General features: G+C 36.5%; 1 protein-coding gene across 1 annotated transcript in view; it reads left to right on the top strand.

The window, feature by feature from the left end:
• LOC131060954 (uncharacterized) overlaps positions 1–24,528 on the top strand; it is a 96,948-nt gene extending 72,420 nt beyond the window's left edge. The window contains exons 2-7 of the mRNA XM_057994421.2: positions 3,783–3,952; positions 4,152–4,748; positions 5,000–5,230; positions 5,351–5,491; positions 5,664–5,864; positions 23,815–24,528. Coding sequence (XP_057850404.2) covers positions 3,783–3,952; positions 4,152–4,748; positions 5,000–5,230; positions 5,351–5,491; positions 5,664–5,864; positions 23,815–24,096 — 1,622 coding nt within the window. The 3' untranslated portion in view covers positions 24,097–24,528. The remainder of the gene's footprint in view (positions 1–3,782; positions 3,953–4,151; positions 4,749–4,999; positions 5,231–5,350; positions 5,492–5,663; positions 5,865–23,814) is intronic.
• The last annotated feature ends 696 nt before the right edge of the window (positions 24,529–25,224 follow it).

Below are 25,224 nucleotides of genomic sequence, written 5' to 3'. Positions count from 1 at the left end.
AATAGAGGCCAAAAACCCTAAGGATCAAAACAAAAAATTGGAATACTCCAACACTAGGCTAGTTGATTCATATGCATGGATAACAAGAAATTTGTTGGCAAATCTAAAAGTGTCTATAGAAATTTATCCTATTGCTCTATGTTTTTTCGTGTTGCTTTGTCTATATAGGGAAGATCGAGAGTATATATAATCTAATGGGCCTTGGTTTTGGCTTAAGTTGGTTTTGTTAATGAAAACATGGTTTCTTGAGTTTAGATAGACATTTTCAGTTATGCTGGTTTGAATAAGTTTTCCTTATTTGTGGCTTCAACTCTAGGTAGACTCTTTCTTTTAAGGGATATGCAATATGTTAGGTTGGTTCTTGTGGCTACACCCTAAAATAAATGGTTTAATTCATTCTACTTCTACAAGGATTTGACTAGAATTGGATGTATCTTCATGTTTGCTAGTCAAAGTATGGTTATAGGTAGGTGGGTGTATATGGAAGCAGGTATTGAATTATGAGAATATCTCAATTAGATTTATACACTACTTCTATGTAGTTCACAATGTTGCAAAGTGTCCTCGGGAGAAACCAAAACAGGTGAAACATGTGACTTGGTGGTAGGGGGCAAGGTTCTCCCATCTATTAGTTAGTAGGGTGGCCCTATATTTTTCTAGTGATGCAGATGATCAAGGAGGAGGTGTGACACTCGATGGGTACCAAGCAAGCTTCACTGCTACAATTGAGCACTCCTTGTCCCCTATAACTACCCAAATACTTAGATATAGTTTGCCATTCTCCACCCCTTCAAGTACCTTCCTTGGATTGTTCTTCACAAAAATGTAACTAGAAATTTTTGTAAGCATGGCTGATTTTCAAGATAAGCTTGAGAAGCTTGTTTCTAATAAGGATGTGCAACCACTACTATGTCCTTTGTCCCCAAAACGGCCTACAAGCTCCAGTGTGGGGCATAGATGCCTTCTACCTCTTTCAAATGTCAAAGAATGACGAGTAGCTTTACTTTCCAGATTGACTGCTAAGAGTGATTGATCAGCCATTATTAAACTCCTCTTATACCTATTATGAAGTGCTGAGGCTTCAATTGGTTGGAAAGAGGTTAAGCCAAAAAAATAATCCATTAAGTTTCAGCCTTCTGGCTATATAGGGACCAAATCAAGAAGCAAGAAAGGCAAATTGTAATGGGAGTAGCTTTTCAGTTTCAAGATTCATTGCTAGCGGTGATCATCAGCCATTATTAGACTCCTCTTATATGGATTATGAAGTAGCTGAGGCTTCAATTAGTTGGAAAGAGATTTAGCCAAAGAAAAAATCTGTGAAGTTTCTGCTTTCTGGCTATATAGTGACCAGATCAAAAAGCAAGAAAATAAAATTGTAATGGTTTTTTGTATTGGTTGTTCTGTGATTTTTGTTTATGTATGTTTGGCATTGAGTGGAGGCCCCCTATAGTGATCCCCTAATAATTTATCAAAAAGAAAAAATACACTACCATTACATGCTACAACTCCAAGAAAACTCAACCACGAACAACTTTTTTCAACGCACTACCATTACATGCTACATCTTCAAGAATACTAAACCAAGAAGATTTATATGACCCTCGAAAGGTGTACACTGTTCACATCCACAAATTCAGCAAAATGAACTGAACAAAGATTCCAAATGACATGAGCATTTGAAAGCTAGAATTCAAGCATTTGAGCTTCCTTGGATCCATTTGGGTCTTTCTTTTGCCTCTTTTGTATGGGTTTATCACAAGCTGAAACTCCTGTATGTATTTTTCTCAAGCCAAACTGGGGTTTATCTTGACAAACAGTTAACTGTGCATTGCTTTCGTTTTCTCATGGCCCCAAGGTGAACTTCTAATTGCCTTGGAACCCCTTTGCATCTTTTTTAATCCTTGCACTGATTTGAATACTCTTATTCTTGATGAAATATGCTATATTAGGAGTATTTGGAATATTGCAATTTTCTTGTCGTAGTCGTTTTTTAGAGTGAGATTTGTAACCTAGTTGAACTGAATTCAACTTAGTTTCATGATCCAATTCAGATCAGTTACCTTCATTTTCATTTTCCCTAAGTGGAAATCTACTTGTCCTTTTTATTTCTTAATAGCTGCTCCATATACGTTTACATTTTTCATTTCTTTTGATTATTTTAATTCATTTATATCTGGCTCCACGGTCACCTCAATTCTTCTTGATTCCCAGCTTCAATTTTCATTTTCTTCATGAACCTTACTCTTTTCTATCATTTTCTTTGATCTGCCATTTCTCTTTGCATGCTGCTATGTTCTTCTCTTGCTTCTTTATTTTCTTCTTCCTTTCAATTTATTTGTCTCATCTTAGCCTGCTCTGTATGTTGTTTGCCTTCTCAGACAGGATTTCTTCCTTCTGCTGTCTGCTATCACGTTCACACCCATATTTTCTGGAAACTAACATCTTCTCTAATTTGCAAGGTACACTAAATGCACTAACCTTGCTCACTATTTGTATAGCCATACATAGTGCTCCTGACCATGCTTCGTGAGCAACATACAAACTAGGGTAGAGATATAACAAAAAGGACTTTTTGGACATATGAAAGAATTTCCATTTCACTTCATGAAGAACAAAAGCATATCAATCACATTTTCATGTTTGAGATCAGACATATTGAAGCATAACCTCAAAAACCATTCTATAGGCCAATCAAATCTTTTATACTAGCAGATTAAAAGCATTTATGGCAATGATGTGGCAGTTGCAATACTATCTGCCAGTTAATTGACTAAACAAACCTATCTGTTTCTGGATGAGTAGCCGTCAACAAAATGTTACTCAAACATTGACACTTGATGAACAATAAGATACCAGCTACAACCTAATATCAACAAGGGGCCATCAACAACATGTCAAAATATACATATATGCAATATTATACACCCAGCAACATGCAACCCCCAATCAATATGCATAAATACATAAGAGACCCTATTTGCTCCCTACAGCTCGCTTGAAATTAAGGATGAGTTGTTTGGAACACAATGTGAGTAATTTATAGAGTTGGCTCCAGATGATTAAAACCTAAAATCCACAGTAAGTATTCTCACTCTAGAGTCATAAAGATTGTGCTTTCTGATATGCAAGTGTTATTTGTGTTGGGTCAAATAGTGTTTCCCACAAATACATTTGCAAAACCCAATGTTTTGTCCACACAACACCATGGGACAGACAATTAGGTCTTCGTACATATCTCAAGAAAATGCATATAGTATCACTGAATGCTTTTGTTATTTACCGTCTTCTCTCTGAATTGATTGGTTAAACCGTAATTGAATAAATTTGTTGCACTGGTTCTTGATAAAAAATCCAGATTTCAATTTACTCTTTCTTTGCCTTTGGATATAAACAGATGTCAATATTTGTCTTGATCCTCTGAATTCCTTTTCCTCAAGTCAGAATAAACTTATTTGACACAAACATCGGTGTTTGTATCTTGTCATTTGTTTTCCTTTGAAAGCTTAGGAAATTGGTTGCTTATTGTGTTTCTAGTTTTGCCGACTTTTGTGATCCTTTCGCACTAGAGTTTCTGAATGCAATTTGAGAACAAAAGGAATGCAACTTGTACTCTCTTAACGGTGTCCCTAATAAAAGGCTGTAACAGTAATAATTAAGAGGTTTAGGATGGGTTCAGGGATGAATCCGAAAACTTGTATTCATACTAAAGTGAAACTTTTACAGCACAAAGAAATGTTAATCAAGACAACTAATTGACTTTTTTTCTTGTGTCAATTTTCCAGCAAAACTTCCACAAGCGTCTTGTTCAGAGACATCCATAATATCAACCACAACTGTTATGCCTTGTTCCTCTGGAAATGTTCATATCCTTGCGACAAAATCCCATTCTTCTGTTTTGGCTGCTGAAGAAAGTTTTTCATACAAGACTCAGGCAATTTCCATGCAGCCCAAGGTGAGCATAATGTGCCAAACCCTGTTTGTGATGAGTCAAACATCAGATGAAATATAAGGTGTTGATGAAAATTTTAATAGCCACAGTATTACTATAGTGTTTTAGATAATTATTGAATGCTAGAGAAGAAAATTTTACTGTATTACTACATTAAATATAGGCTGGTTGCTGTTCTTGACTACTTCTGATTGTAATGCAGGTAATTGTAGAGGCCACCATAGGCGAAGCAATGTTGTTGAAAATTGAAGAGTTGGACACAGAAAGTGCATCAGCAGAAGCTAGAAACGCTGCTAGGGATGTAGCAGTGATTTGGGAAGATATCCAGAATCTTCCAAAAGCCAAGTTGCTTTCAAATGGAGATTTACAAAGATCTGAAAGGGAGAAACTTACCCAAATTGAAGTGCTTGGACTTGTCAAATTATTTAAAGAATCCAAGCATGCTGAGAGGAATTCAGGAGCACAATGTAGTTTAAATGGAGCAAGTTCTTTCACTTACCATCCTCAACTTGAAAGAGAATCTTCTGTTTTATCCAAATTTGAGGCCAATTCCATTCAGGTCTCTCAAAATGTAGTGGAGAAAACAACAAGATCCAAGAAGAAATTGAGAACAAGAATTATGAAGGCGGGATTATTAGAAAAGACTACAGCAGTTCGTCCCAAATCAGTTTCTGTCCTATCTACTAAAAAGTCTAAGATGATCACTGTGCCTTCTGTCGACCCATCATACATGCACCACGATATGGTCAGCAGAATCTTCTTAGCTGATAATGAAGCTGAATTCTGTCAAGGACTAAAGGTAAATCTCTTACTGAAAATTTTCTTTTGCCTCTAATCATACATCATTATAGTCAACAGAAATAGTTTACTTGTTATGTCTGCTTTTGCCACAGGTAAGCCATAATGTAAAACTAGGCTGTGTTCATGATAACTTTTTTGTTGAAAATATCCATAGAATGGTAGACATAACTTGTGATGTACAAGACTATGCTTGTCTTTGTTCACATTTGAAGCTTTTTGTGGTATTCTGATGGTCTCTTTCTGTTTAAGGACCTGCGAAAATTGGAGAAGATTAGGGCAAGAGTTAAAATTAAAGTTGGACATGAACCAACTCCAGCCCAATGGGCAGAAGCTGTTGGTCTAGATCAGGGAACTTTGTATAGGAAATTACTGGCAGGGCAATATTGCAAAGATAAAATTGTCAAAGGTGCCATACGGTTGGTTATATCAGTTGCCAAGATGTATGAGGGAAAAGGCGTGAGCCTACCAGATCTCATTCAGGTGAGAAGCATAATTGCATAGGACATGGTTTATAGCTATTATATTCATCTTGTGTTTCTTAAACATCTCTATTGTTCATTTTCTATTCACAAAGACCTCAACATGAAATTTCAAATGCAGGAAGGATGCTTAGGTCTCCTCCGGGGAGCTGAAAAGTTTGATTACAAGAAGGGCTTTAAGTTTTCGACATATGTTTATTGGTGGATTAGACAAGCTGTCACAGATGCAATAACCAAGAATTCAAGGACAATCCGGTTACCTGTAATGCTTTTTTGTCTTTTTGCAAGTTAATGAAGTTTGTTTGGAATTTGGCATGGATTTTTTTGGGAGACATCAGTAGATTTTTGTTCCAATATCAAGCAAGATGCAAATGCCTTTTGTACTGGATATTTTTCTCCAGTGTATTGAAGATAATTTGTACTTTACTGTGCAGGGATATCTTATTGATACTTTGTTGAAAATAAGAAAAACAAAGATATCTTTATACCGGAAGTTTAGAAGGCCTCCTAAAGATGAAGAGATTGCTTCTTATTTGAACCTGTCAGTTTCAAGAATAAGATTTGTGAAGAAGTGTTCAAAGTTTCCAAGATCCATCGATCGGCATATTTCACAAAACTATGACAGCAGACTTGGGGCATGTTACCACTTCCTATCTACTTCAAAGCTCTCTTACTTTTTTCATTTTCTGGATAAATGCATCTTATGTTACTTCATGGATCAAATAATTACCTTAATGTAACTAGGATTGCAAGGAAAGTCTCTCCGTCTGTAGGTCAGAACATCTAACTTCCGAGTTGGCACCTCCAAGAGGCAATGACTCGTATCTGTGCAAAAATAATTGATTTCATTTTTTTGCAACCAAGCCCAAATCCTTCCTTAAAAGTATTAACTCCCATAAATTGAGTTTTGAGGGTTTCTCATGGAAAATATCCTTGCATCTTGGTTTCTACAGGTTTCAAATAGCATTCAAATGAAAAGTGTTGTATCAAAATTTCCAGCTTTACCTTATCATCCAAGTTTCCTCTAGGAGAGGCCTTCACAAATATGGAGATACTAGAAAAAGTAAGATTCATCTTGAAAACAACTCAAAACAATTCTTAATAGACCATTTCTAAGAACATAATCAATAGTTTTCTGATCCTCTCTTCCACAAAGTCTGCATTAAGAATCTGTTACTCCAGCTTTGTGAAGTCTTTCACCAGGACCATACATTGTTAGCACATTAACCATCCCAAACTTTGTGCTTGAAAGCAGATCAAGATTTCCAGATGGACTGACATTGCCTTTACCATAGAGTCATACAATATCTCACCCTTATCTCTTGTTTGACTGTGAAGTAAATCATCCGTGTATTTCACTGCATCATAGAGATCATTTCACACATGACTATTAAAGTTTTTCCATCATTTCTCTGATAAAGATCTAATCCTTGGAGCTGAAGTTTTAAAAGATAGTTTTTAGGGATCATCCTACAAAACTTTTCCAGTGCAAATTGTGTGATCTTTTAAACAATTGTGTTCTATTCAAATCATGCCAAGTGTGCCTTTCTTGGTATTCATGATCCGAAAGCCCCTTGGACAAAAAGTACTTTTCTTTCCAATATTTTGCCAATAAATCACAGGCAAGAGACGGGCCATCCTCTTGAGACCAAAATGTCCAAATATGATTTGAAGCTAGATCCCAAGCATCCCAAGGATCCTCAAATCGTCAATACAGAAAACAAAGAAACCCTGCCACCGAATGAATGTCAAAGCATTACCAATAATGACACAGATGGAAAGCGTTGATGATTCCTAATATGTTGAGCATCTAGGATTTGGCAGTTGGAATGAGAGTTCAAAAACTTGGACTCAACTAAAACTTAGCAGCTAAGTTGCCGAATCGGGTATTGATGCATTGGTATGATATGCTAGTGTGACAAATTTTTGGGGGTTTTGGGTATGTTCTAGGAACGTCTAAACAAAAACCATATATCTATTTGCAGGCCTAAGACGATAATTAATTTTAGAAACCATATACCATGTATATGCTAAACAAAACCATTACAAATATCAAATTTTAAAATTTTAAAATACAAATTTAAATTTAAGAATTCAATATCAAAGGGACCAAACTTTAATTGCATGATGGATAATCATTGTTATAATATTAAAATAATACAATTAGTAATCATCATATGGGTCATCATCAAGACCAAAATCATCATCAACATCAACATTAGATGATGCAAGTAGATTTGAACCACATGGAACCCCGCTACCACTTGGACTAAAAGCATGTTAGCTATTTGACTCCTCAAAAATTGAAGATTGTGCAACAGAAGTGTAAAGCGGAAAAATCGAACCCTAGTTGTTCTCCCCTCCCCAACTCCAAGGAGAGAGAAGGGAGAGTCATTAGGGTTGATGGTTTTCACTTAGGGGAGACTTTACATTCAAAAGAGGGGTTGAAACCCACAAGATCCAATTCCACGCAATGCAAGATTGGATTCTAAATGAGTTTCAAGGGTTAAGACAGCAAGGCTACCCTCTTTTGTAAAGAATGTGGATAGAATGATTAAGCTAGGAATGCATAGAAAGTGAGAAAGATTCGCTTATAAACTGAGATAGGGATATAGGATGAAGTTGCAGACCTGGAATTAGCAGTAAAATGTCGAGACGGCGCTGTCCTGCAAATTTGAGCAAAAGTTGATGGGACGATGGCGCCCGGCGTGCACACGGTCCTCCGAAAAATCCGCGAAACGAAGGGGGATCTGTTCGTCTCTGCACAAGGATTCCAGATCTTCAATTACAGCCGCGTACCTGCAACCTACACACAGAAAAGCGAAGACGATTGGGGGGTTAGGGATTAGGGGTTTGCCCTTAGGTCAAACCCCGGTTTTGGAATTAACCAAGAAATGAGAAATGCTGTAAATGTAATGTAAAACAAGTACTAATACCTTGTTGTAAGGATGTTTGTATCCTTATATGCGAAGGTATAGATGTTATTGTATGTTGTATGTTGTATGTTGTAGTATGTGATCTCCTCTTCAATGGTTGAATCCTTGTCTTGAATGCAACACTTAGCCTTGAATTGAGACTTAGAATGATCAATTGCTTGAAGGAATGCTTGAATGCTTGAATGCTTGAATATCGTTTCCGCCTTTTTTCCATCTATTTTAAAATGGGAGAGGAAATGTAGTTTATATACTTGTCAATTAGGGTTAAAAGACTGATTTTCCCGACCTTAGGCCGACCAGGAAATGCTATTTTCCAATTTGCAAACTTAAAGACCCGATGCCCAAAAGAGACTGGGCCCAAAAATAGGGCCAGGGACCAGGGCGCTGGGCGCCATGGTCCTGAAGGACCAGGGCGCTGGGCGCTCTGGTCCCACCTCCCGGGACAGCAGGGTGCAAGGAGGATCAGGCCAAGGTGCTGAGAAATGCAGTTTTTGGTGTCATGAACAAGTTTCGGGGTCTCCATTCAGGTTCCGTGTTGCATCGCCATCGTGAAGACCCAAATGCAGCCGAAATTGCAAGTGTCGCAATTTTAGGACGCTACATTTAGCCCCCACTTTAGCGGGAGTATAAGCGTACGCCAATACTTCCGGTAAAGTACAAGGAAACAACATTGAAAGACTTTCACCACGTCAAGGAGGCAAGATACACCAAGCCCCCAGTGGACTAAGCATCTTACGACTTCGATTGACAAAGTAAAAGGGAAGATCACGAGGGAGAACCATGACTGTCAGTAGTAAGGTTCCCTCACTATGAGTCATGCAAGAAAGATATCAAAAATTTTCAAGGCAAAGCTAAATTTGTCAAGAAATGTTCAAGTATCTTGAAAAGATATGAACGGGATGTATGCCCCCCTACGTTAAAGCGATCGCACACGCCTCACCAGGGGTGATTGCTTTAAGGTAGTGATACATATAAGAAATGAGAAAGGAGCACGTTATCACAAGGATTTAGCCCCCAAGTGTGAGATAAGCCCAAGGATAATAGACACAAAACACAAAGCACACGGTGACTTCGCTTTCCTTGGGGTCAGTATGCTGTATGATAATTCATGTATATCATATGTATGTATGCATAATTGTTCTTCATTCCCCAATCAAGGAAGGTCACCTAGAAGAAGGGAACACATGTGTCTTTTGAGTCAACATGAGAGAGATCGAGAGATCTCAATGCTTTGCATCGTCCTCAAGTAGTCAACACTAAGGACAACAAATAGAAGAATGAGAATAACACATAGAAGAAGTAACAAAAGAGAGGAGGAGAGAATCTGCTATGCTAATGACACTAGTCTAGCACGTCATCTACCCCCCGATCTTGCTGATCAGTATTTCGGGAAGGTAGGAAACACGCTAGAGGAGGAACATCCAACACAGCAGATGGAGCTATCACAAGATCCAAACAAGGGCTATGTTCATATCCCAAGCCGCGGTGTTCTTGTCTAGGAGCTAGGATAAGTGCTTTAGAAAATTCGTTAGATAAATGGTTATCAACATCAACATATTCATATTCACTATCAGAATGAACAGGAGTAACATTTTCATCATGAATAACATTTTCATCTATATCATCATCAAGATTTATAAAAATAGGATCTTTGACTCGCACAGGATCAAGACCATCATACATCTTATGTTTAGGAGATTTTGGCTCAATCGTCGGTTGAGGAGAAAATGGAATAATACTGGCTGAAGGTGTTTTTGGGGATTGCAAAGTTTGAGAAGCAGCTGCCTGAGCTCTAAGACGACGCTTTCGTCGGCGTTCACGTGCAGAACGATTTCGTCTAGTCTTAGTAGGAAGTTGAGAAGATTGAGGAGGAGGAATGTTCTCATCCTTATCACTTGGGTGTTTAGGTTGTGGTCTCTTAGGTTGAACAATAGGAGAAGAGAAAGGTCTCTTCTCTCCATAAGAGGAAGGAGGAGGAACTGCTCCATATAAGGGAGGAATATTTGGTTTAGGAAGGAGACCAAGTCCATCATGACGAGGAGGTATAGGTCTACTTTTGGGAAGTTTATTAGATATAGGCATAGTCACATCCATAGGGATGGGTTGGGAATCTTCTTGAGAAAAGACATTAGTTTTATCTTTCAAAGGAAGAACTTCCTTCTCAAGAATGATAGGAATGTCAAGTTTGGGTGTTCTAGGTTCACTTAGAGATAGGATCATATCTTTTTTCCACTTTTGATAAGATTTGAAAAGATAGTCACTTCGCGGTGGAAGAGATTGGAATTGTTTAGGCCAAAAGTAATCAATAGGAACGCTAGAAATTCTTTCAGCAGGTTTAAAGAGACTATGATTGACAGTAACAACTTCACCATTATGGGGAAATTTCAAACACTTGTGAATAGGAGAAGCAATAGCTTTCATGGAAGATAGCCAAGGATAGCCTAGCTTCACACGAAATTGTTCAAATGATGGAATAATAGCAAAGTCCACATCAAGGGATTTGTTATGGACCTCAATAGGCAATGTAATAGAACCAATTGCAGGAGAAGAAAATGCATCAAATAGTTTCACAACCACATTTGTTTCATCATAGATTACTTGATTCAATTGCAAAGTAAAAAGAAATTCTTCAGTAATGACATTAACCATACAAGAAGAATCAATAAGCACTCCACGACAAGGTGTATTTTTGACTTTTGCAACTATATATAAAGGACCATCAGGTGCCCTGATAGTTTCACTAGAATCAAAGGTGATGGAAGGTTCTTTAGGGATCTTCTGCTGCTTTACAAAGTTAATCACATTCGGAGCCATAGACACAAGATCATCAGGTGAGACAGATGAGTCATTAGTATCAATCGCATTAGAGGTATGAGAAGGTAATGGATCAGTGAAAATCTTAAGATTTTGGTTAGGAGGAGCTACAGATGTGTTACCTTTATCATTCACACCAGAAACAGAGAGTATTATTATCAATCAAATCTTGAATTTTACCCTTTAAAGCAAAACATTTTTCAGTATCATGCCCAGGATGACGATGAAATTGACAAAAAGATTTGTTATCAAAATAGGGTGAATTAATCTTTGCAGGATCTATTTGCCTTATAGGAGGAAGGGTAAGCACATTTTGTTCCAATAACTTATTCATAATACTATGCAATGATTCATTCAAAGGAGTAAACTTTCTTTCTTTCCTGAAAAACTTAGAAATAGGAGGCACACCTGATGCCGCATTCACATGGTTGTTGATGATGTTTTCATTGAATTTAATGGACTCCCTGTTCGGTTTAAACTTCCCAAATGGTTGTTGACTACTATCACCCTTATCACTCGGAGCCATAGGATTTGCTTGTTCCATTTGACTCACAGTCAGTTGATAATTGTGAAGAGTTGCGCACAACTGTTGGAAAGAAGTAAACTCAGAAAACATGAGTTTTTCTCTAATATCTTTTTGTAAATTAGAAATAAAGATTCTTTGAATATCATTGTCAGGCACTGGAAAGGAAATTTGAGCATACAAATGCTTATATCTACCAATGAAATCAGTCACTTTTTCTTTAACACCTTGTTTGCAATGCATTAAATCAATCAAAGTAACTTTAGGACTTATATTGTTTTGAAATTGTTGAATAAAAGCATTTGCAAGTTGTTCGAAAGAAGTAATAGAATAGGAAGGCAACGAGCAATACCATTGTAGGGCTTTATCTCTTAATGTTCTAGTAAACAGTTTTGCAAGCAACCTTTGGTCATAAGCAAAATCAGTACATATTGTTTGAAAAGTCTTAACATGTGTTAGAGGATCACCCTTACCATTATAAAGCTCCAAATGTGGAATTTCAACATGTTTAGGGGGGATAACTCGAACAATGTCAAGAGAAAGTGGGCTCGCGACATCAAATGTGGGCACACTAAACTTAGATTGATTCATAGAGGCAATTTGTTGCTGTAAGGAAGAGACAGTTTGTGCAAGATTGTTAATGGTCGCTTCAGTCGAAGAGTTCATATTGGATGTGTTAGATTGTGATGGAGGTGTTATGTTATTGAAAGAAGGTAGAGAGTAAGGTGGTGGGACACTATGATAGTTAGTCATAGGAGATGATCGGACTGGAGGAACACTACAAGGAGGAATGGAATGGTTAAATGAATTGCCCCCTTGCGTCATGTTCATTTGTGGAGATGAAATAGGGACACTCATTCAAGGAATGAATGAAGAAGTCGGATTGAATGAAGGAAGAGGGTTGATTGAAGAAGAAGGATTGCCCCCATGACTGGTGATCATAGGGGGAATATCTTGTGTTGAAGTAGTCATTATGTTTGATGTAAAAGTAGGTATACTAGCAATAGGAGTTGTCAAAGGAATAGAATGATTGACTTGAGTAGGAGGTTGTGTATAACCCAAAGTTTCGGCACAACTCTTCATAGGCATCACATTCGAATCCACAATGTGTGCGATACCACGCAAAATATCAATTCCATTCTTATCACTTTGAACCATACGTTTTAGACCCTCAATTAATGAAAGAGCTTCACTATCAGGGTATTCTTGAGACATCCATTGTCGAAAATCATCAAATTGGTTATCCAATTTTGAAAGTTGTTCTACAGAAACCTCATGGAGAGCTTCTTCATCATTAAGAGGATTAGAGGAATTACCCATGTCCTCGTTAAAAAGGCCATTCAAATTAGGTTCCATCTCCTTGGTAAGTACACCTTGGAAAGACTTAATTCTAAGGCTTCGTCTAACAGGAATAGTGTAAATAGGGCTTATTGTTGTAAAACTCATGCACTAAAGAGAGAGAGAAGATTTTGAATTTTTAGAGGTAGCAAATTTCAATAAAATCAGCCAATCTCCTAGATTTAAGCTGTAAAATGCAATCAGGACAATCTCCCGAAATTTTGGAAAAAATGTCCGAGACCGTGGCGCTCGGAGTGCACACGGTCCTCGCAACTTTTTTCGAAATTTTCAGGGATGAAAGTTATGATGATTTTAAAGCTAATCTGAAAAAATTGAGTGATTTTACGATCTGTAGATAGGCCAAATTAAAGTTGCAATCTCAAGATTGAACCCTACCAAGATTGTTGAAAAAATGCAAAATTTGAATTTTGAAAAAGAGAGGGAAACTGAAATTTTGAATTTTATGAATTTAGAGGGAATGCTAAAAGCAATGCAAGTTTTGAAATTTAAAAGTTGACTCGATTTCATGCAAAATTCGAATTTGAAAGTGGAAATCAAAGTTGTAACAATTAAACACTTAATTTCAAAAGTCACAAATTGCAAGAATTTGAATAAAGCACTGAAATTTCGAATGAATGCCAACACACTTTTCAGATTTAGGACTGTAAGAAACACAATTTTGACATGAATTTCAGTTTAACAATTTTTGAATGATTAGGAGCCTTAATCCAAGCAATCACTAGACCAACTTTGACTTTAATTTTGAAGGTGTTAAAATTGATAAAATCAGCCAAAATTCTGGATTTTAGCAGAAAAATACAGTCAGATCTAGCTCCCGAAATTTCGGAAAAAATGTCAGGGACAATGGCGCTCGGGGTGCACACGGTCCTCGCAACTTTTTTCCAAATTTCAGGGATGAAAGATATTGTGATTTTATTGCGGAATCCAAAGTTACAGCCGATTTGGAGGTGTTTAGATCAGTGAAATTATCAGTCAAAGGTTGAATCAAGAAGGTTTTAAAAATTAGGGTTTTGACATTTAACCACTTAATTTTCAAAATTAAAGCACAAATATGAATTGACAATTTGCAATAGAAGGGTAGATCTGAAACAAGCATTAACAATTAAACATTTCGCAAGCTCAATTACTAAAAAGAAATTTTAGGGTTTTTATGCAATTAACCTCTAAAATTTGCAAAAGATCAATCATGGAAATGTAATTAAGGCATCCAATTTTCAGATCTAACCATGAATAATCAGAATGAGGATGTTTACGTCGGGTTCACCAAAATGTAAAGCGGAAAAATCGAACCCTAGTTGTTCTCCCCTCCCCAACTCCAAGGAGAGAGAAGGGAGAGTCACTAGGGTTGATGGTTTTCACTTAGGGGAGACTTTACATTCAAAAGAGGGGTTGAAACCCACAAGATCCAATCCCACGCAATGCAAGATTGGATTCTAAATGAGTTTCAAGGGTTAAGACAGCAAGGCTACCCTCTTTTGTAAAGAATGTGGATAGAATGATTAAGCTAGGAATGCATAGAAAGTGAGAAAGATTCGCTTATAAACTGAGATAGGGATATAGGATGAAGCTGCAGACCTGGAATTAGCAGTAAAATGTCGAGACGGCGCTGTCCTGCAAATTTGAGCAAAAGTTGACGGGACAATGGCGCCCGACGTGCACACGGTCCTCCGAAAAATCCGCGAAACGAAGGGGGATCTGTTCGTCTCTGCACAAGGATTCCAGATCTTCAATTACAGCCGTGTACCTGCAACCTACACACAGAAAAGCGAAGACGATTGGGGGGTTAGGGATTAGGGGTTTGCCCTTAGGTCAAACCCCGGTTTTGGAATTAACCAAGAAATGAGAAATGCTGTAAATGTAATGTAAAACAAGTACTAATACCTTGTTGTAAGGATGTTTGTATCCTTATATGCGAAGGTATAGATGTTGTTGTATGTTGTATGTTGTATGTTGTAGTATGTGATCTCCTCTTCAATGGTTGAATCCTTGTCTTGAATGCAACACTTAGCCTTGAATGGAGACTTAGAATGATCAATTGCTTGAAGGAATGCTTGAATGCTTGAATGCTTGAATATCGTTTCCGCCTTTTTTCCATCTATTTTAAAATGGGAGAGGAAATGTAGTTTATATACTTGTCAATTAGGGTTAAAAGACTAATTTTCCCGACCTTAGGCGGACCAGGAAATGCTATTTTCCAATTTGCAAACTTAAAGACCCGATGCCCAAAAGAGACCGGGCCCAAAAATAGGGCCAGGGACCAGGGCGCTGGGCGCCCTAGTCCCACCTCCCGGGACAGCAGGGTGCAAGGAGGATCAGGCCAAGGTGCTGAGAAATGCAGTTTTTGGTGTCATGAACAAGTTTCGGGGTCTCCATTCAGGTTCCGTGTTGCATCGCCATCGTAAAGACCCAAATGCAGCCGAAATTGCAAGTGTCGCAATTTTAGGACGCTACAAGAAGAAAGACCCATGTCAGTTTGTTCCATTCTACATCCCACAACTTTGTTACTCCTTTCTTGTACTCATCATATTTGAGTAAGAAGGTGTAAGTTGGAATGCACGTAAACTATCTCCCCTACCTTACTTGATGTCAATCATTTGTGCTTCATTGAGCGGATGTAGTGTGTACTCCAATTTTGTTTAGATGAAGAAGAACTAGCAACCTATTGAAGCACAAGGAGCTTTCGTTAGAGTTGTTAAATTAATAAATTGTAAATCAAACTTCAAATTTGAAATACTAAATATAAATTGAGAAAATCAAATCTAGAGAGGGTAAAAATTCATGAACTTGCAATAAAATTTTGATTGCAAGAGTTTGAAGGTGTGGCAATTTATGGCCATTCAAGTATCGCCAAGTGTGAGTATCCTTCTTATACTTGGCACACAGAGTGGAAACACCTTGAATAGTAGAGGCTACAAAATCAACAAAATTACCTATAACTGTATCTTCCATATCTGAATAAAGGAATAGTTTATTGATTGTTTTCCTAAACCCTATGCTGACTTCTACATCACAATATGATGGCACCCTTGTTGGCATAGCAATGATCTCTTCTTTGTAATATTTGGAAGTCAATGTGAAGGCAAGAAGATGGATTGGGGTGGTCATTTTTGTTTCACTTCTCAAAACAAATTGATTGCACCTCTTTGAAGAAAGTTTCTTTAGGATCTTACTTTTTTTGCATTTATGATGGGTTTCATTTTCTCAATCATTGAGTTGATGCCATCATAAACCTCTCCCAAGAATGGCATTCCATATCAATAAAGTGGGTTATACTCGTGATGAGCTCAATGAAAGTAAGATATCCCACATGATCCCGCCAAGTGTGCTCTAGAATCATTTGCTTTACTTTTGCTGCCCTCCTAATATTGGATTGCCTCCATATATGAACCATCATGATTGGTTGACGACCATGCTAGAAAGCACCTCACACACCTTTACAAGTTGTCTAAAGACAATTATGTTCAATACAAATCTAGTCTTAACAATCTATTTGAAAATAAAAACAAAAAATAAAGAAGAATGCCAAAATTACTAAAATAAAACGTAAAATAAAATAAGTGAATTATTTGAATTATCTTTAGTAGCTCTATTCACAATAATGATCTAATATGGCTTGCAACATGTGATGGATTGTGATGGACATTTGGATCTCTTTGGCCTCAACATAGACTTGTTGATCTAATGTGTTTTCCTACCCAACTTTTGTAGCATGATCTTGAGTGATTACACAACATAAGGTGTCTAAAATACATAAGAGAATCGTATCACAACCAACATACTAATTGATTTGTAATTCTTTGCATTTTTCATTTTGACTTGGCCAATATTTTGAGGACCCACTTCCTATATGCAATGTGTAAGGATGTTAGCAATGCTTTCTTCACCTGCATCTCGCAATCTATAGTTTCAAATAATATTGCCTCTTAGGGCACATTGCAATCACATTGGCCAATATTTTGAGGACCCACTTCCTATATGCAATGTGTAAGGATGTTAGCAATAAAACGTGCTTTCTTCACCTGTCTCTCACAATCTATATTTTCAAATAATATTGCCTCTTAGGGCACATTGCAATCACATTGATTATTGGCCTATTTTTTCCATCTTTCCATCCATCGAAAATAATAAGACACCCTTGTTTTTTTACATTAATGTTTTTTTACATTAATGTAATTCCCCTATTGGGGATATTCCTGATTTCTACACCTGCAAAAAATATTAATCACTCAAAATTGATAATAGAAATATTAAAGATCAGGAAATTGTGATAATATTCAAATCAATACATCATAGTATCATTAATAGTTGGACGAATACATCATAGGATATTCCTCACAGCCAATCACATTGTGAATTCCTTGGAAACGCTTGCAAATGACAAGTATCAAGGTTGGTCATCCTTGACTTGCAAAGACCATGGAAGTTGGGCCACCCTTCCATCTCTCCATTTTTCCTTGGAGGCTTGCCATCCTCCTTGATCAAGCCCAAGAGCATGTAAGGTTGGCCATTCTTCCATCTCGTATTCAACTTGATAAGAACATGAAAGGGGTACCGTACTTTCATCTCTTGTGAACTTCGAAGACACTTTACAAATTCAAATTCAAATTGGAATAGTTTCATCTTTCCTATTTGCAAGACACTTCCACAAATTCAAAACTCATTTCTTAAGGAATTTGTTAGATTATTGCTAATTTTTTATTTCTCTTTACTGCCATTTCTTGAATGATTGATGAGTGGATACTTAAATGATGCCTAAATGAATTGATGCTCTAATGCTTGATGTCTCAATGATTGATATTTGAATTATTTGATGACAGAATGAGTAATGTCCCCACAATTTTTTTTTTAATTAATTTCCAGTTAAAACACAACAAGAACCCGTTAAGGATGAGAAATGGAAATACAATAATACTGAAATTGTAACCCTTCCACTTTCTGGTCACCAAGAGCCCAATATGGGAAGGTGAGAGCATACGGTGTTGAGGGGATTGTTAGCTTCAAATAACTAGAAATATTACAATGCTTGGGTGGCAAGCCAGCCCCTTCCGCTTATCTAGTGGGTGATAGAAATGCAAATAACAACTTGGTGGTAAACTAGCCAAAAACAAGCCAAGAAACTGAAGCAAACAATCACTCGATTGCTTATGCAGTGGGAGGACAGTAATACAAATAAAGATATAGGCGGCAAGTCAGCCTCTTCCACTTTTTTAGTGGGTCTTGTTGCAAAAACCAAAAAATAGTTGTTAGTACTACTAACCATCTATTACAATGTAGAAATATGAATTATAGAGTAGGAATGATACTGTCCAGTGTGTCCACTACCGATAAGAACTTCTAAGCTCTCCACACATTGCAAACTCAAACACACCTAAAGATAATTCCCAAACGCAAAACTCCAATTCTGAAATATAATTTCCAGCAGCATAACACACACCCAAACAGCCACAACAAATCCCATAGAAATGCTCACAACTTTTCTGAAACAACACGGAATGACCCAAGAACAGAAACAAACAAATGCCAGAGGGAAGGCGACTAGACAAGACCCACAAAACCGCCACAAAAACATCTAAACAAATCTGCACGTAACTCAAGGCAGACTTAGCATGGTACAACCAAGCATGGGGATGATTTTGCATTATAAAATCCAAATGACCAAACTAAGCTCTGCAAATTGGAAGGAAATATCGCCTAGGGTCTAGAATGATTAAGAGAAAATACCCAAAACAAACAGAAGAACATACAGAGACTAATGAAAATTAACCTTCTTCAACACACCCACACAACCAGCAACCTGGACACTCAAAAAAACACTCCAACACACCTGAAAAACTAATACATAAATCTGCAACATCATCTTCAATCCACTCCTCTGAATGAAGAGCAATCTCTGGCTCAACTAGTTGTTGTATTGCAAGCAAGAAATCGAACTATGGCTAGGAGGCAAGCGTTCCCCGAAGCTTCACTTGGCATTTTGGCAACATTTTGTTATGATATGTTCAAAAGATAAAATGAGAGTCCCAACACTCATATTTATAGATTCTGGAGGCTCAAACTCAAACTCAAATGGCGCCCAAACTCCATTAACTTCATTTCATTTCATGTCCCCCTCTAGACTTGGCGTCCAACTTCATGTCTCCTAGGCGTACTTTTTTAATTGTCACAAGGTTATAAAATATCAACATTATAAAGCATGACTAATACTGATTCTTGGCGCCACCTGACTTAGGGAAAATTGAGACTTAAGATACAATAATATTTTCTCCCTTCTTAAGTCGTCCATCCATAAAATAATCAAATATTAAAACCTCATGCCTAAGGTATCAATATATTAAAAATACCTTCTTCTCAATAACTGATTATTGCCAAATTAAGTCGAGAACTGAAGTACTGGAAATCACCAAAACTAAACTGGGTTGGAGCACTGAATTGAACTGCTAAAAAATAGCACTTCCAGATATAGTACTTACTAAAAATAGTAAGTCCTGAAAATATCTCCAAAAAGATTTCTCTTCGAACCCTGAGGATGAACTCTGAAAACCCAGAAAAACCCATAAATCTTGACGGCTTCCACCAACTTACTAAAAATAGTAAGTTCAGAAAGCTTCTTTGAACTGAATGCATGTCACACCCCTATGAAGCTCTCAGAAAACCTAGAAGGAATCCACAGTCTAAATTGTAAAATTCCAATAAGTCAATCATCAAACACCTCCTGCAAACCTCCACAAAAGTTGGAAACCCTAATTTTTGCTTCCAGTTAGCCTATAAGTCTCCAGAGTAGGCTAATGGCCAACTAAACTTCTCACCACTGAGAAGGGGACATCACAGAATGGTTGATGCTTGAATAGTTGATGTTTGAATGATTGATTGATTGATTGCTTGCTTGCTGGTTGGTTTGCTCGATTCCTTTATTCCCAATTGATGATTGATGGATGATTCAAGGATTTCCTTTGATAGACTCATGAATGATGATTTATGATTGCTGATATGATATCTTGGTGAGTGATGATTGAATGAATTCTGGTTTGATATATTGGTGAATGATGATTGAATGAATGCTGAATTGATAGTGATTCATTTCTTAAAACGCATTTGATGATTGGTTGCTGATTCAATTATGATTGATGACAATTTGATTGCTTTTTTGTCCACTTTGTTGATTTGACCTTTGCTGATTGATAGATTGCTTGATTTTTTATGCATTGATGAGTGATGATGTATTGATGTTTGCTTGGAATGATCTTCTCTTTATTGGTGAAAGAGTCACCACCTTTCACAAGAATTGTCACCATCCTTAATAAGAACTGAGTCACCACCCTTCATTGCTGCCTTAGACGATAAAAATTTATTTCCAATTTGGGATTGATTAATTCCTTGCTTGATGAGCTCCTCCCAAGGAAATGATCTCCCTTATATATCTTATTCTTGAGGGAGTCACAACTTTTCATGATTTCTACACTTAAGAGTTACAACCATTCATAATTAATTGCTGGTCTTGATCCTTAGTATTTAATTACAATTTTTTAACTAATTGCTGCCAATGACTTTCTTAATTTATTTTTATTCAAATGCTTTTAGGGATCGCTGGCCATGATATTCTGTTGTTTAATCTTATTTGACTCCTTTTATGTAATCGCTGCTTTCTTATTTCTATTCCCGGGTTGTGATTTAAGGTCTGTGATCTCTTGTATTTTAAGGACATGAATTAAAAACTCTAATGAGAGCAATTGAGGTTTATATGTTTGACCTCTCTTGAAATGATAAGGTGCTATACACCTTCTCATAACATGAGCTCATGTACCCTTTTGGAGCTTCATTAATTTTCTTCTTATTTCTTGCCAATATGGTGATTGAACAATATCGAAGGACAAACCATTTGTATAGAGGCATCTTGAAATGGTTTGGTCAATAATCTCTTTAGCATCACTTTAAATGCCCTCTCCAATTGTCATTTTGCTCGTCACATTATTAGGCACGTTTTCATTCCTATCCAAAATGGATGACTTTCTCATTATTAGGCTTGTTTTCATTCCTGTCCAAAATGGATGAGTTTCTCATTATTAGGCTTGTTTTCATTCCTATCCAAAATGGATGAGTTTCTCATTATTAGGCTTGTTTTCATTCCTATCCAAAATGGATGACTTTCTATTACAATATCAGGGATGACAATGAGTATGAGATGAAGAAGTAGGTGGCCTATGTGAGCTCCTTTTTCTTCTCAAAGGATGCTCCATTCTATTGACAATTTTTACATTTGTTTCCTCTCATGCTTTGATAAATTTTGCTAGATATAGGTGCACCAAGTTTTCTTGGACAAACTTTGATCTCCAATACAAAAACAACACACAAGTGAGCTTTCACTCAATTGTAAGAACTTGTATATTATTGCTCACATCTGCTACATAGCCAAACATATGTCCCACCACTTGGAAGCTACTATAACATTTGTACATGCCTCCACAAAGGTAAACTTGAGTTAATTTTGAATGAGGCTTTATCGATGGAGCTAGAACAAGTTGTCATCATAACAATGTAATTATAATCTCTACATGCAACTGCCTTACAAAAAGGAGTATGGAAAACAAATGAAACCCAAACAATTGACAAAACATCAAAACTTCGAAACTTTATGACTCATGCAAAATTGCAAATAAAAATAATTTTATGCATATTTTAATTGAATTTATATAATAATTAAAGTATTGTACATTATTTATTCACTAGAATATCAATATGATAATATATTAATAATTATTGTACATAAATAATTTTATATATAGTAGTCAATATTACTATTTAGTGACACAGATTAAAATAAAATTATATATATTCATGTAATAATATACTATATTTAGTTTTACTATTTAGGCATACTACTCAATACATTATATAATATAGTTATACTGTTTCGAAGTACAGAATTGAGTACAGAATTGAGAACCAGTTAAGGTGAGCAGTGGATTCTCTCCCCTATACGTATGGAGGTAAATACTGGCTTACCTATTTGCAGAAAAACCATCTCTATTCATAGAATAGCGTACCTTTTGGCAGCAAAATCATCCTTGTTCGTAGGAAAACCATCCTTGTTCGTTCGTAGCAAGAATTAAGAAATCCTTCATATGGTATTCGCAAAATATTTCACTGCTCCAAAACTTGGTTTGTCATCACGTTTTAGGGTTTTCTAATTGTTTAGAAGTCAACAAAAAATCAACTGACGCCTGGAATTTTCGGGATGTGCTTGGCAGAATTGATTCGACGCCAAAATGCCGAACCCTAGACGTTTCCGCAGATGTTTTTGGGTCAATTCGGATTCTGGCAGCCCAAAAATTTGACTCAGATTCAGCGAAAAACTTGGAAGATAACATAAATACACAAAGTGAACTTTAAAAATGCTTGAGAAGCATGAAGAATGGATTTAGAGAATGCATTAACCCTATATATTGCACTCCGACCGTCATACTGTTCAAATTAGAGGAAAGCTTCAGTCACCTCACTGGTGTGGAATTATGTTATTAATTTCAAAAGAATGGTTACTTCAGAGGTATCTGTATGTCATTGCCTCTGCATATTAAAAGGAGGAAGACAAAAAACTACTTAAACACATCTCGGATGCAACCTATCTCAACCTCCCAACAAGGGCAAGTACCTAATCAAAAGAGCATAACAAATAAATAATAATTTGAATCATAATACCAAATAAGAAAACAGATTAATCATTCCGATCACCCAACAATCACTTCATGCAGCTGCGATTCAGATTTGTGAAGATAAAAATAACAATATAAGTCAGATTTTTCAATTTTGGGAGTTCAACTGTGATTATTCTGTCTTTGTGTTGGCTGAGTCTCTCTATTGGGGCCCTTTGCAAGTCTGCCAAGTAACTAGTGAGCTTTTCAGCAGGCCAAGTATCTAGTGAGCTTTTCAGCAGATTTAACTCACAAGTTACTCACCAGCAGAAAAACTCGCAAGCCCGGTGAGTACTTGTGGAGTTTTAAAACCATGATTGAAGGAATCTGCCATCATCACCCCCTAATGCTCAATACCTATTTTCCAGCCAGAACAACTCCTGAACTGTTATGTCAGGAAGTCCTAGACCCGCTTGATATCCAGGCATTGTGTAGAAAAACCCCAATCACTAAAGGAATATCTTTTGCCCCAACTTGCTTTCCCCCAAAGAAAGCTTCTAAGCATCCTCTCCAACATTTTATAGGCCAACTATGATGGGAAAAGGAAAAAGGAATGGATGTGTCTTATTGCTAAAATTTTATCAGTTATTCCATCTTTCCAGCAAGAGGAGATTAAGACCACTTGAATCCCTCATCAAGTATCACCCAGAGATGGATGGACTGGAAGTCTTACCATACATAGTCCGGGCTGAATGAATTGGAGGTTCATTCCATGCCCTTGGTTTGGTTGAGGAAGACAGTCTCTCCACGTCTTATAAAGCTTTTCAATTGGAATTCCAGTTATGAAATAGATATGAATGATTTTAGAATACTTTGATTTTAATAAAGATTATTTGTATACTATCATAGATTCTTGATATTAATGTTTTGATGTTAATTAATATTGTTTATAAGATCTAAATTAAGATTTTTTCTAAATTGACATTACAATTATGAAATTTTATTTATGGAATTCTACTTGATATTAATGTTTTAAATTTTAATGTTAATTTAAATTGTTTATAAGACCTAAATTACGATTTTTTCTAAATTGATATTACAATAATGGAATTCTATTTGTAAATGAATTGCATTTGTTGGAATTGTTATTTTTGCTTTTTTTTGGCAAAAATAAGATATATCCAAAAGGAGGCATTATACTAAAACCTTCAATGATTTTGAACTTTGTGGAAGAAGTATATACTCACCCCACAATTCTAGCTAAATGACATATTATGAAGGTTTTCAAATTGATTATAATAATTACAAGCCTCTGCATTCTGTTCAGGAATTTATTGCAGATCCTGAAGTGAAAAGTTCAGAGATAGCAGTCACCAGACAGAAGGTGCGCCAAGATATTGACGAACTTCTCGAAACTCTTCGACCAAGGGAGAAAGAAGTGGTAAGACTACGCTTTGGATTAGATGGTGGCATATCTAGAACACGTAAGGAGGTTGCACACCACTTTTGTGTTTCTAAAGAACGCATCAGACAGATTGAAAACAATGCTTTAGGAAAACTAAGGCACCTAAATAGACACAAAGATATAAAATGCTATTTGGGCTACTAACATGATTTGCTTGAAATGTAAAATCTTGGGATATGGCAAGCAAAGAAATGAAAAATTAGAGAAGAATCATTTCAGTGCCCCGAAAATTCTTTGAGAAGCATTCAAATTGAAGCCTCCACCCACCAAATAAAAGGCAGATGCTATAATTTAGAAGGGAAAAAGGATCTCCATTAATCAAAGCTACAGTCTGCTTCATTAACAGTCATGATGCCGCCAAGAAACTACTGTATTCTTGTATATGTTCCTAGATGTGCTTATGTTTCTGGGTCAGACACCAGGGAAATATGTCTCCAATCAAGTAGAATGTCACTGAAACCCAAAAATTATTTGTACAGCAACTGATAAAGGCCACAAAAAATTCACAGGCTGAAAACATGCAGGATCTTGTAGTACAATGATGATGAATAGAAGCAGATGATTTATTTTTTTCCATGAGAGGAGATATGTGTGGAGAAAATATCAATTACCATGTATTACTAATGCCATGAATGCTTCTTTTTTAATGCATTTTTTAACTTCTGAGGTACAACATAGAGCAATAAGAACCCTCTTTTGGCTAGAATACAATAACAACTAATGAATACACAGGTAATAAAAACCGGGCAACTACTAACCATCCAATTGTCTTGGTGGAATATATAGAGTGAAACTGAGAAACAATGGCAGTGCAACTTGTTTCGCTAATGAGTGATTATATACCAAAAAAATTTATAATCTGAAATTTCCTCCTGTCGAATTGATAATGCCAAATATCTTTTTATTGGTAATGAACACAATGCAGCACTAGTCTATGATAATCCAGTAACAACATTCTTATGCATGCAAAAGCAACGTCTAAGCACTATCTATAAATCACAGCAAAATTTAACTAATGAGAGATTGTATATCCTTCTAGCTTCGTATGGTCTACCAATTAAATTTGTGATAGGTTGTAGTATATAAGAGGCAGAGCTTATTGGATGACAATGCGTGTATTAAAAGAGTCCAGGTCCAGACCAAGGAGGTTGAATTTGCCACGTTCATATTCAGTATGCTATAAATTTGTATTGACAATGCATAGATTAAAGCCCAAGGGATCCAAGGGGTCTAAGATCATCCAATAAAATCTATACAAATCTTCTTGTTAAA

The sequence above is a fragment of the Cryptomeria japonica genome, chromosome 9 (assembly GCF_030272615.1).
Source record: "Cryptomeria japonica chromosome 9, Sugi_1.0, whole genome shotgun sequence".
Lineage (NCBI taxonomy): Eukaryota > Viridiplantae > Streptophyta > Pinopsida > Cupressales > Cupressaceae > Cryptomeria > Cryptomeria japonica.
This window is presented reverse-complemented; position numbering and strand designations above follow the sequence as displayed.